Here is a 13,945-nt window from a genome sequence, read left to right as displayed (position 1 = left end):
CTTCTGTTATAGGAAGTTACTATACAAACATAATTTCACTCCACATAATACGCCAATTTGTAATAATCGCTATTTCTTGTTTAGAAACAAGTCACTTTTTTAAATGTTTGGATGGAGAAATTAAGGTATATGGTCTATTTTTTTTAATTCTCCCCTTTTCTCCCCAATTTGGAATGCCCAATTCCCAATGCACTCTTAAATCCTCATGGTGGCCTAGTGACTCAATCTGGGTGGCTGATAATGAATCTCAGTTGCCTCCACATCTAAGACCGTCAATCCACGCATTTTATCACATGGCTTGTTGAGCATGTTACTGCGGAGACATAGCGCCTGTGGAGGCTTAAAGCTATTCACTGTGGCACCCACGACTCACCCCACCTAGAGTGAGAACCACATTATAGTGACCACGAGGAGGTTACCCCATGTGACTCTAACCTCCCTAGCAACCATGCCAATTTGGTTGCTTGGGAGACCTGGCTGGAGTCACTCAGCACGCCCTGGATTTGAACTCGCCACTACAGGGGTGGTAGTCAGCGTCTTTACTCGCTGAGCTGCCCAGGCCCCGATATTGTCTATTATTCATCTTTTGGATGTAGAAGGGAATTTTATGTAATATGAGGAGTTCTGTAGAAGGTATAACTTTCAGTGTGATTATAAACAATATGAGAGAGTTCTTAGGTGTTTTCCAAAGTCTCTTTTCCTTATGGTTAGAAATTCAGTGCACCATTTGACTGATGTTCCTCATTTATCATCTTTAAAAATAAATGGATGTGATTTTGCAGTTGACAGATTTTTGAACGAATTGATATGTAACTTAATAACAGATGATACATTTCCAAGACAATATAGTAGGAATGGGGTGTCAAAGATATTTTCAAAGGAAATTATAAGGAAACTGAGAACCATGTATTTATCCTTTCCTGTACCACTGAAAGCCAAGGAAATACACTAAGGTTTTCAGTGATATTTATCCTTCTGCAGAGCTTCTCAGGCATAGATTTATCATTGATCATAACAACTGTATTTTTGGTCATTCAGAAATAGTCAACAGACCACACATTTTTCTATTGTTTGTACAGTTCCACTTTCTGGCATGACATTGGTATAACTGGCTAAAACAAATCAATTAATTGTTTGATTCCATTCACTAGAAACAACATAACATTTGGTATAATAATGGAAGATGGTCATACTCACTTTGTATTAAATATCTTCTTTATTTTAGGGAAGTTTTATATTCATAAATGCAAGTGCCTTAAATGTAAACCACTGTTATATGTGTTTCAAAAAGAATTTTGGTATTTTTGTAAATCCCTGAAACATGTAAAAACAAAAATGGCCAGAAGATTTTTCAGTTTGATTCAGGATCTTGAAGTACTAGAAGACCCTGTATTATAATTGTATGTCTTTATTTCTTTATTCAGTTTCTCTTTGTTTTCTTGTATATTTTTTTTTTATGTAATACTGTGTGTGTGCTCCGTTTTTTAAAGACTTTTGTTTATATGTACTGCCTTATTGTGACTGTTCTTGAAATGCAATAATAAAAAAAGAAAAAGTAATAGATCGCAACAGTGACCGCCCACTTTTTCAGCTGTCTGGGTTCCGGAAGTATTTTCCCCATTAATTTCTTCCATAGACTTTTAATAAAATCCTTCAAATAAAAGAGTTGTAAGCCATAAACCAAACCAACCAGCTCCGATGTGAATCACATCACAAACTTTGTTTTGAGGCAAAAAATATTTCAAAATCTGACAAAAATTCACAGGTAAAAGTCTGTATACTTGACTTGTCAAGAGGACACAAACTACAATCCAATGAAGCATTGGAAGCTATGGATATATATAAAACTATGGATTTTAGGTTGTTGATTATAAGTATATAAACAATATAGTTTATGTTTATTGCAAAATATTCTGATATACACAAATATACAGTACAAAAGTGTTAGGCACATAAGATGTTTAACAAAAACATTTGTCTTAAAATGGTTATTTATATCTTTAGCTGTAGTGTGTCAATAGGTAATATACATTTTAGACTCCCAAACATTCCTTCTGCAAATAGAATAGAATAGAAGAACACGTAGCCCTGCAACAGATGGCATGGTCCCCACAGAGACCCCCACTGAACATCGAGTCAGTCTGGGATTACATAAAGAGACAGAAGCAATTGAGACAGCCGAAATATATAGAAGAACTTTGGCAAATTCACAAAGAAGCTTGGAACATCCTATCTGCCAACAACCAAGAAAAACTGTGTCCAGGTGTCCCTAGGAGAATTGGTGCTGTTTTGAAGGCAAAGTTGATCATACCAAATATTGATTTAGCCTTTTTTATGTTTACTGGACTTTGGATGATGTTAATTGAAAAATGAAAACTAATTATGGCACTATTTTTGAAGAAATCCTAAAACTAAAACTTTTGCACAGTACTGTATAAGTGCAGGGAGATCGACTCGTTTGCGATATTTTGAGTGCGTCATTGAAGTGGGCGGTCAATTCTGGTCTTATTTCGTGGGCTTTCTTGGCCGCGGTTCTCTGATTGGTGGATCTTCCAGTGTTGTACCATGGTTACTGTAGTTGTTCACCAGGAATTCTGCTATTAAAGGAGATTTTTAAACAAAGTTGAAATAGCGCATGCGGATGGCTTCAACAGAAGCATATACCACGGATTAACCTCGGAGCTCGCGGTAGGTCTGTCTTTAAAGGTTCATAAGTTATTGTTAAAAATCAATTTGTCTATGAAAAAAATTAATGGGATTTTTACTTCCGGAACCCGACTGTTGCGTACTATACAAGTTAGGCTTAATCAACAGCATTTGTGGCATTTTGTTTAAAATTTAATATAACTTTACACCAAAAAGGGTAGTAAGTATGTTGTTTATGTATATTGTATATTCTTGTGGCTATCCGTTTGAAACAGTGAGTATTTGAACGTTTAAAGATTGGCCCCATTCACTTCCATTGTAAGTGCCTGCCTCACTGTAACCCCAATATTTGCTGCTGCTGCTTCTTCTTCTTTTCTTTTTTTTTTTAAAGATAACTCAAAAATAATTTTTGTGGTAATTAACATAATGCCACTTATGCTGTCAATTGATCTTAATTTATTGAACCCAGCATGTTCCTTTAACAACCTAAACCGGGTGAAGTATTCAATTATCTTACTAAATTCAGTAAAAAGGTACACCTGTTTGCTATTACTTGACACAATAAATGTTGCTTAAGTCTATCAACTAAAACAACAGATCTGATCAGTCCTGCTGTCATGAAAATCAAGAAAGTGCCTGCGGAATTTTTAAGATTAAGTTGTAACACTCAGTTTGCATTGATTTCAGGCTGAAATGGGAGGAACTGCCCATGCATCAACAATCTCTTCTGCAATTCATATATGCAGCCTTTTTAGAAGAACACCCATTCTGAGAAACACAACATTTGAGTTACACTTGAATACTGACTGAAGATTTAACAGTTCAGTCGGAATCATACTTGAGTCTTTGAAAATCTCTGGCACAATCTGAAAGTTGCTGTTAACTGATGCTCTCCATGTCACGTATTCCCTGTTTGTGCCTAAACTTTTATGTTGAAATTCTTGTTGCTTAGTTCCCCGTTCCTGTTTCCTGTGTTAGTTTTGTTGTCCTTTTGTAGTTTCATTTTATGATTGGTTTACCCTGATTGTTTCCCCAGGTGTTCCTCATTCCCTTGTTTTCCCTTGTGTATTTAAGCCCTTGGTTCCTGTTTTCTTTGTCAGTCTATGCATGTGATCTGTTATGTGCCTCGTTCCATGTGTTTGTTTCTTTATATTCTGAGTTACTTTGTTTATCTTATTAAATCAAATCTGCATTCAGATCCTGCCCTCTTGACTCCTCGCCTGCCTCGTTACAGAAAGACTGACCAGCAACTGTGGATGTAGAGGTTTTGCAACTGCTGCATCTCAAACAGAGAGATCTAACCATAGAGCAGTACATGGAGCTTTTCTGCAGTCTCGCCCAGGATTTTGATTGGGGAGAGCTTTGTTTTAAGGACATCTATTGCCTGCCAGAGCCAACGCCCACGCCTGCCACAGCCCACGAGCCAACGCCCACGCCTGCCACGGCCAACGAGCCAACTCCCACGCCTGTCACGGCCAACGAGCCAACGCCCAAGCCTGCCACGGCCAACGAGCCTGTTCTTGAAGCCTCGTCCGTCCCAGAGCCAGCGTTGCCAGCTTCGTCCATTCCAGAGACAGCGTTGCCAGCCTCATTGTCCCAGAGCCAGCGTTCACGCCTGTTTCAGCCCTAGTGGAATCTTCGGGGGGGGGCACCATGGCTCCTCCCTTTGAGCTTCCCATGGCTCCGCCCCTTGAGCCTGCCACGGCTCTGCCTGCCTTCATCGAGCCTCCCACGGCTCTGTCTTCTGAGTCTCTCACAGCTGTGCTCACGGCCGTCTGGAAGCGGAAGAAGGGCTCCTACTCCCCAGGCACTGCCCGTTCTCACGACCACAAAGGCCATTCCCCTGTCATTGCCCATGCTCACGACCACGGAGGCCGTTTCCCAGTCACTGCCAGTGCTCCTGACTGTGGTGACTCCGCCCTCAGAGTCTTCCACAGCTCCACCCGCTCCTCCAGAGACTCCTCCTCCAGCGGTTCCGTCCACTCCTCTAGAGACTCCTCCTCCAGCGGTTCTGTCCACTCCTCTAGAGACTCCTCCTCCAGCGGTTCTGTCCACTCCTCTAGAGACTCCTCCTCCAGCAGTTCCATCCGCTCCTCCAGAGACGACTCCTCCAGCGGTTCCGTCCGCTCCCCCAGAGACTCCTCCTCCAGCGGTTCCATCCATTCTCCCAGAGACTCGTTCCCCACTGGTTCCGTCCAGTTCCCTGGCCCTTCCTTCTTCGCTGGTTCCGTCCAGCATGGACTATCTGGTTCCATCCAGTTCCCTGGCTCTTCCTCATCTTCCTGCTCAGCCAGCTCTCCTCAGCCCTTGGGCTCCACCGGCGTGACTACGGTCTCCAGTCCAGCCAGATCCACCGTGGTCTTCGGAGTTGTGGTTTCAGCACAAGGGTTCTGACCCTCCGTCTCCACCTCGACCCTCCGAGCCCATGACTCCACCATGGCTCCTCGGATCCACCGTGGTCCGTCATCTCTTCGGCTACACCGGGGTCCCTTGTCCCTCCGACTCTGCCTTGGTCTGTCGACCCCCTGGTTCCACCACGGACTTCCGGGCCCTTGGCTGTGCCTGGGCCCTCCACCCCTTCGGTTCCACCGGGGTCCTCCATCCCTTCAGCTCCATCTCAGCCCTCTGATCCTTCAGCTCCACCTTGGTCCTCCAAGCCTGCAGCGTCGCCCTTGTTCTCTATCCTTCTGGCTCCGACTTGGTCTCCAGCCTCCCTGACTTCGCCTTGGTTTTCCTTCTCCCGCGCTCCGCCCTGGACTGCTCCGCCAAAAGCTCCGCTGTGGGTCACCTTCCCTGCGGCTCTGTCAGGGCTTTCCATTCTCCAAGTCCAGTTCCGCCCAAGCCTCCAGCTCCGTCTGCTACGCCTTGATATCCAGCTCTGCTGGCTATGCACAAGTCTCCTGCTCCGCAAGCTCCACCCTGGTCTTCTGTTTTGCCTTGTTCCTCTGTTCCCCTTGCCCCTTGTGCCCCCTTGAACTGCCTGTTTCATCCTCCCCTCCACGGACCTTTTTTTTTTTTTGTGGAGCATCTGGAATCCACTCCTTAAAGAGGGGGCTCTGTCACGTATTCCCTGTTTGTGCCTAGACTTTTATGCTGAAATTCTTGTTGCTTAGTTCCCCATTTCCTGTGTTAGTTTGTAGTCCTTTTGTAGTTTCATTTTATGATTGGTTTACCCTGATTGTTTCCCCAGGTGTTCCTCATTCCCTTGTGTATTTAAGCCCTTGGTTCCCCTGGTTTTTTTGTCAATCTATGCATGTGTTCCATTATGTTCTGTGCCTCATTCCATGTGTTTGTTTCTTTATATTCTGAGTTACTTTATCTTATTAAATCAAATCTGCATTTAGATCCTGCTCTCTTGACTCCTCGCCTGCCTCGTTACACTCCACAGTTGAAGAGAATTTGTAGAAGAACAGGCAAATACTACACAATGTGAAAATCTTATACTGACTTACCCAAGAAGAATCAGGACAGTAATTGCTGTTAAAGGCCCATGGAAGCAAAGAATAAGTGCATGTGTTGTTTTTGTAATGGAAATATAATCTTTTGATTTATTTAAATACAAATCAATCATATCACTTTATTGTCACTCAACCATATACATTAATTTGTAGAAGAAGCAGAACTACTGGGAAAAAATGGGGCAGACAGTCAACAATATTTACCAGTAATTTTTTATTTTTTTTTATTTCATTTTTCAGAATTGCAATTTTCTTTATATTGTAGAATATGCCACAACCAATAATGAGATGAATTGAGTGTTCGTCTTTTCGGGCGACCAATGCGCAGAAACCTATACTATTCTGCTGGATACCGCCACTGGACAAGTGGGGTGACTCTTACAAGTGTTTATGCAAACCCCGAGAGTTGAAACCCTTAAATCTTTCTGTCCTGTCCATCCACATGCCATTATGTCTATCCTTAACATAATCTCTGTATTGGCCATATAATACTATGTCATATTGCCATAGCCATTATAAGCAGGCAAGTTGATGGCCAATAATTTCCTAGTATGATCCTACAAAGAGATCCCATTTCCACACATTCAAACCTGTTTGCACAAAAGAATCATGTGAACATCCTCCCAAAAGCAAAAGGCCTTTGCATTCTCGGTTTGATTTTCAATTCTACCAAACTTGGTCCACTTCTGAGGTATCCTTTATTCTTTCAATGTTAGTACTGAGCAATAATTTGAATTTGAGCTCCACTTCCCATGAGCCAAAATTATTTTAATCAAGGCATAATGGGGACTAAGTGTGACAATAGCACCTCACATTTGAAGAGGCACCACCATCGGAATGATGGGAATGAGTCAAATCAACATGGGTAATTCACTACTCTTGAATGTCCAAACATGCAGTGGTGTACAGAAACCATTAGCAGATATAAAGAGAGAGAACCATTCTATTCCACACACAAATGTAATGTAAAAGTGATCATGATATTTAGGATATATTATTGGGATTTGAAATTTCTGTAGGTAGTAATTTGAGAATGTTTTAATGTCTAAGTTTTGTCACCGATTAGTTGTCAAATCACTGAAATGATCCTGGGTGCTATAGTGTGAGAATAGATCTACACATACATTTATATATTATATATTAAAATAATATTATCAAAATTGAATCTAATGGAATCTATGTTTGTAGACCCTAACCATTCTTCTGAGACTTAAAAGTAAAATTATACTAAACTTTTCCACTCAATTTGAGCTCCACTCATTTGTCTCCAATTAATTGCAAAACACATTCCACCAAATGAACTGTCAAATGTGCTTTGATATAAAGGTGTATGACTTTTACAAAATTCAAAAGACTTCAACTCTTTCCAAGCTGTCAGCGCACTGTGATATCAAAACATTTAGAGCTGCTCTACAGTGAGTACAGTATACAGATTAGGGATGAATATGATGTAGTGAACGTTCACAGTTCCAGGGCAGACACAAAAGCAAACTCCTTTAAAATGGGAGCATGTGTCCAATTCCGGTTCTGATAATTGGCTCCAAATTGCAACGTTTTCAAATGTACATTAATTTGAGATCACATGACTGAGCACTGCTCCGCTCCTGGGACCCCTTGTGCTCCAGGAAGATTCAGAGATTCTGGATCAAAGTTCAAGCCAGGAGGCTGAAAATAAGGGACAGAAAATATTTTGATGATCCAAATCATGGCATAACGTATATTTTCAAACAATAATAATAATAACAAATAAACACTAATAACACTCACTGCCTCTCCAGCAAGCTCTTTTGGAGGTTGACCCAAGTCTTGTAGCTGAAGTCCAAATGTCCATGAACAAGGAAAAATTGAATGAATTTAATGGCATTACAGAAAGGTCACAAGCTCTACAAGTAAACATGGACACAAGTAAAATGTCTACATAGCTGTTCAATTCTTGAAAAATCTTACACAAACTTAAAAAAAAAAAAAAAAGAAGAAATCTTGTGGCAATATCAGTGAGCAGAACTGAAAAGATAGCTGCAAATTACATAATTTTATTGTTTACCTTCTGCATGAGTTCCAGAATATTTTCAAATGTGTTCTCTCTGTCTCCATCTTTCTCAAACTGGCTGCATATCTCTCCCATTATCTTGTACTGTTGCTCATACCGCGTGAATTGGTCTGGGGGAAAGGACTGCCTGTTGCTCTCCAGCCATTCAGGATACTAAATTGAGTTATATTGGTCAAATTCAATCATATATTAAATTGTTATATACATGTAATGTTATATATGCAAGATTTGCGGAAAGGAAATCAAATTTTATTGATGTCAGGCATGTACCTACAACAATGGCTCCAGCAATCAGTGCTTTCAGTAAGATAGTCATGCAGATCCTAACTGTCATTGCTGTCACACCAGAACAGTTTAGCAGAGACAGACCACTGGTTAAATTAAAATGAATGGGAGAAATTGGAACACTCAGCAGAAATGGAACGGATGTACAAGGAAGTCCCGCCTTACAGGTAAAAGAGCCAATAACCTTTTAGATACAGACATCACCTGTCTGTATCTACATCGCCTGTCATTCAACTTGAGAATGAGCAAGCGCATTAGCTGAACCAGCTTGAAAAATAGTGTTTTTTTATCTTTTTTTATCGTTATTTGAGGCAAAAAAAAACAACAAAAAACACAATTTATGAAACCATTGTTGTCAGATTTTACTGCTGATTTTAAATACATTTTTTTTTTTTATCATAATCTTGACCGACCCTTATGGAGATTTCGGTCTTTCCCCATTCAAATAGATAAGACTTCTTGCGTGGACGGTCTTGCCTTGAAATGGACTTTGGTCACGCTCACCTTTTCTGTTATTTCTTTAAGAGAAGGGTACAGAACCTCTTTGGACAAAAGGTTCTGCATGATGGACTGCATAATAGGGAGAATATTTCCATCTTCACCGCTTCCCTCCCCATTTTCATTCAATCCCAGGTTCTCCAAGGTCTTCACTAGATCCTCTCCGGCCAGTCCTGCACTCTGCATTTAGAGATTACGAGCTGGTTAAATCTGTACGCTTAGCTTAAGGTGACCTTTCATAAATAACATATTGTATAAAAAGAATTCTGTTTCCTTGAATTACATTCCTTTATCAAAATTCCAAAAGTGGGTTTACCTGCAGGTTGTCTGCATTTTTTGCCAAACCACTAAGGGTGTCTTTAAGACAGGAGGTGAATTCTTGCTGTGATGCTACATCTGTGCCTACATTAAAACATAGTTCCAAACCAAATGGACTACTAGAATAATAACATATGTATGATGTTCTGAACTTGTATATCTGTACTCAGCATGTACAAAGTGCTCAATTACTCACCTACTTTGCCTGCTGCTTCAGACAGCTTCTGAAAGTGCTGTAGAAGCTCAGGCTCTTCCTGGGCTAGCTCAGTCATGGCTTTTTCCCACTCCTCCCGTGCTTGATTGGCCATCTCCCCATCAAAGAGAGACTCAAAGAACTTACTGTCCTCCAGCAGAGGCGGCTGAGGATGAAATACAGAGACAACAAACACTTCAACTAGCAGTCAGCATCGAGACTGGAACAAACTCTTTGTAGCATTAAATGCCTTTCTGAACATTACTTAGCTTTTAATATGGCAGTGTGAAACATCTAAGGGAAATCCACAGTGTTCATTACCTTCTCTTCACTCTTTCCTCCAGCATCAGTGGCAGTGGGGGCTTCAGGGATCGCAGGTGGTGCACTGGTCTTGTCAAAATCATCAAGAGCACCTGTAAGTGAGGAAACACTGACCTTTAACACAGTTTACCAGGGGCTTATGCATATCAGAAATGTTTTGGTAGTATATTGTCATGTGACTGATTTTATCCCACCGCATGACAGAAATAGTAAAGTTCTCTAGATGTGATGAGATGCTAACTAGCTCCGTTTAGATGCGAAACCTAGCTGGACGTAGCTTACAAGTTTGTCCGTGGTTAGATAGACAGACAGCGTGAGAATCTCGAATTAATTAGATGATGCCCAAGTAGCGTTATCTCACTGTTACAAATACGACAATAATGTAAGCTTTCAGGCTAGTTGGCTGAGCAGCAACTACACTGAAACAACTTCTTTCTAAAGGCTAGTTCAGTAAAGAGTAACTCTGTAGAACAGTTTTATTTGTTGTAACTGTGATATTTCAGTTATAAATACGCTCAAACCTTACTGTCCAATAATTCATCCAGTTCTCTATCTACTGCACCCTGATGTTCTGACGCTGACGCCATCTTGCTGCTCAATGACAAGCGAAATTGTCGCAAAATAATGACGTCAAATCAAAATTGTCTAATGTTTTTGCATATTATATTTGTTATTATGATTGCTGTAATAAGTACATGACAACAGAACAGTGCCATTTAAAACAAAAATAACTTAAAAAGAAATAAAAAAGGGTAAATCGACAGTTTTAAGTGTACAATGTAGGTATGGAAGGCTATAAATTAAAAATATATAAGGTTAAATAATAATAAGATAAAAAAGGAAGATTCAATGCTTTTCAAAAATTCAAACTCTTTTTGGCTTTACTGATGTTGTATATATATATATATATATATATATATATATATATATATATATATATATATATATATATATATATATATATATATATATACTTCTATTAATGTATTACAATAATTACTTATAAATTTTTTTATTTTTAAGTGTGTAAAATGGTGTATGTGATGACTATTTACATTTATTAATAAAACAGTCCATACATTAGCAAAAACAATTATGATATGTCATGCTTTATGTTCACTATTATTATCAAAATAAACCAATATTCACCCTTAATATAATATTCCAAATCACACCAAAACTGTTTTGAATAGATAAGCGATTGAGTTGTCTTAGAACCAATGAACCGCGTCATTATTACATTATTTTAGTGGTTTTATTTTTATGCGTTCTGTAGATCTTTTATTAACCTTTTTACTTGGTGTCGTATTTATACTTTTATAGTTTTACTTGGACTATTTATAACACATTTATATACACAAATGCAAGGCTTCAAAACCCAACTTTGCTCTTTTCTTTATTGATTAAAAATTTCGAATCGTTTTTTAATTTTTTTATTTATCACATCGGTAATTGCATTAATTTGTGTTGTTTTATTTCTTGTGTATAGTGCCCCCTACTGCTAAACTCATTTGCGTTAATTTGGCACTTTCGCAATTTACCTTATGGTTGTACTTTTCGATGAAGTGCGCTTTGACTTAGCTATTTGCGCCTGTTGCGCGAATCTGAACTCTGAAACCTTGATTGCGCCGCTATTTTTCAAATATGCGTGTCTAAAATAGATTATATCGAGGAAACTGATTACAGCGGAGTCATGGTTTTAACGAGGAGAGCTTTCAAAATTTCTCTTAAGATTGCTTCTCTACTTTTATGGGTGAGCTTAGTCATCATCATGTACTCCTTTGCTTTCGTTTGTTTTAATGTAGACCTCTTTATAAATCACACACATATGTATCTATTTATCTGCAACAATAGACGTATGTGTGTGTTAAGTGTTACTGAAGTTATATGATGATAGTCTAAAACCTTGTGATAGTGAGCAAAATTGACATGCTTAGGGCATAAAGCACATGACAAGGGATGGAATTTTATGAAGTGTATGGATTGTTTCCTGTTTTTTCCCCCCACTGTTTTTAACTCATCCATTCTCCTCTTTGTTCAGCTGGTTGGGGTTTGTATAGGTGTGAGTGGTGCATTCTTGCTGTTTAAATACACAACCAATGGTGTATTCTTCGGCAGCTTCTTTATAATTCTCCCTGCAATGCTGGCTGTTGTCAGTGGAGTCCTTCTATGCAGTGCAGCTGGCTGTGCGGTGTCCTGCAAAGAACCTTCTAGTTTACAAGCTTTGGTGAGGAATTTGATGGAGAGAACATTTGTCTTTCTAAAAAGTAGAAGCAGAACTGAATAATCAAGATCAGTATGATGGACTGTAATCATGATACTTTATATCTCTTGGGTTCACATATAAATCTAATGTTTACACAATATTTGTATTTCTTTGATCTTTCAGTTTGTGTATTTTCTCAATTTGATTTTATTTGACTAATAAAAGTGCTTAAATGGTTTTGACGTTGCATTTAATTGTTTTTAGCTTGATGTAGACTTGGCTCCACTCAAAGATGTGTTTCAGAACTACAGTGTTAACAGCAAAGATCCTGATACCAATTCAGTAAACTCCCTACAACATGTGGGTGTTTACACAGACATCTCTAGGCATGGTATGTGTTCTGCAAAAATCAGATTGTTATTGTGTTTTTTTAATGATTTGTTACAGTTGCACTGTTGTGGTGTTAAGAACTACACTGACTGGATCGATACACCCTGGTTTAATCACAGTGTTGAATACAATGCTGTTGCAACAAACACTTTCACACCTGCAATGGGACTTTAGACTTACATTGTCTTCTTTATTCTAAGGTACAGACACTAAATTAAATTTGAGGTTACCTGTTTGTAAGATTTAATGTTTTAATAACTTTAAATGTTTCCTGTTTGATCTTACTGTTATAATGTTATACAGCTTATAATGTTATGTTAAAGGAATGCTCAAGGTTAAATACAAGTCAAGAAATCAATGCCAGAGATGCCGTTGATTACCACAGAAAATAATTTTGGCACGTAACTCAGTTTGCATAGACAGTTATTAATGGAAGTTTATGAGGCAAATGTACGGCGGTCTTAGATGCTGTCAATAGAGCTTACTCTCCTCAAAGTGAAAAAATAAATAAATTAAAAAAATTAAAAAATTAAACCAATAAGTAAATGTACTTATTTATTTTGAAATAACTGAATCATGAAATAATTAAATAAGCCAATAATTAAAATGTCCCCATTTATTTTGTAATAATCCATGAAGAAACATTATTTGCTGTTAAAAACATTTTATAATATTCACATAAAACTACAGCTACATTAAAGTCTTTCTCTTTTTCATAATTAAAACATACTGTTTCCAAAAGTTGTGTTGAGTAATAGTAGTCTGTTGTAGTACTGTAGTAGTATTAGTTTATTTAGAAAGTGGATAGTATAACATGTTTTAAATGCATTTTTTCATGGATTATTACAAAAAAAATGGGGAGGTTTTAATTATTGGTTTAATTATTTCATTTTGATAACTTTGGACCTCCAGATTATTTAACCTGGAATATTACTTGTAAAAGGTTTTGGCATCTGTGAATTAGGCTTTAATTATTTCAATTAGACAGGCTTGTACATCACCATTAAAAGGAAAATCAAGAGTCCATGTTGCATTTTCTGTTCTAGGGGTGTCAGATTAAAATTGAAGAGTAATTACTGCTTGTGCTGCACATTATCATCATAACATCTTTTGTGATTATCTTTTTACTGGTGAGCTCTGTGTTCACTTAAAAGAAAATTCTTTTATTTTGTCTTGCTCTGATATTTTACAAGATTTATGTCATCATTGATCCTTCTCTCTTCAGGTAGTATCTTGGATCAGTGTGGCACCGCTAATGAGATATAAACCTTCACAGGTTTATCGAATCCTGGACCAAGAATAAAGGCTGCTTTAGTGGAGTAGTTCACCCAAAACTGAAAATTCTCTCATCACTCACTCACCCTCATGCCATCCCAGATGTGTATGACTTACTTTCCTCTGCTGAACACAAACAAAGATTTTTAAAGAATATTTCAGCTCTGTTGGTCCTCACAATGCAAGTAAATGGGTACCAAGATTTTGAAGCTTCAAAAGCACATAAAGGCAGCATAAAAGTAATCCATATGACTCCAATGGTTAAATTAATATCTTCAGAAGCGATATGATAAGTGTGGGTGAGA

General features: G+C 38.5%; 1 protein-coding gene and 1 pseudogene across 1 annotated transcript; one reads left to right on the top strand and one right to left on the bottom strand.

Moving 5' to 3' along the window:
* Window positions 1–6,299: 6,299 nt before the first annotated feature.
* On the bottom strand, window positions 6,300–10,375 carry LOC127441470 (peroxisomal biogenesis factor 19-like). Its single transcript, XM_051698926.1, has 8 exons — window positions 10,296–10,375; window positions 9,770–9,861; window positions 9,452–9,614; window positions 9,254–9,339; window positions 8,944–9,117; window positions 8,149–8,307; window positions 7,872–7,916; window positions 6,300–7,769 (listed from the first exon to the last, which is right to left on the bottom strand). The coding sequence occupies exons 1-8, from the start codon at window positions 10,354–10,356 to the stop codon at window positions 7,683–7,685; spliced, it is 867 nt and encodes a 288-aa protein (XP_051554886.1). The 5' UTR covers window positions 10,357–10,375; the 3' UTR covers window positions 6,300–7,682.
* Window positions 10,376–11,909: 1,534 nt separating this feature from the next.
* LOC127441198 (tetraspanin-36-like) lies at window positions 11,910–13,668 on the top strand (annotated as a pseudogene).
* Window positions 13,669–13,945: the final 277 nt, after the last annotated feature.

Source organism: Myxocyprinus asiaticus, chromosome 5 (genome assembly GCF_019703515.2).
Source record: "Myxocyprinus asiaticus isolate MX2 ecotype Aquarium Trade chromosome 5, UBuf_Myxa_2, whole genome shotgun sequence".
Classification (NCBI taxonomy): domain Eukaryota; kingdom Metazoa; phylum Chordata; class Actinopteri; order Cypriniformes; family Catostomidae; genus Myxocyprinus; species Myxocyprinus asiaticus.
Note: the sequence above shows the minus strand (reverse complement) of the source record. Positions and strands in the feature narration are given on the sequence as shown.

Bases quoted from the DNA above. Each gene is read 5' to 3' on its own strand.
- LOC127441470 (XM_051698926.1), bottom strand. From the start codon at position 10,356: ATGGCGTCAGCGTCAGAACATCAGGGTGCAGTAGATAGAGAACTGGAT. The intron at 9,862-10,295 runs GTAAGGTTTGAG...CCTCACTTACAG, and splicing joins ACTGGATGAATTATTGGACA to GTGCTCTTGATGATTTTGAC. The intron at 9,118-9,253 runs GTAAACCCACTT...CTCTAAATGCAG, and splicing joins AAAATGCAGACAACCTGCAG to AGTGCAGGACTGGCCGGAGA.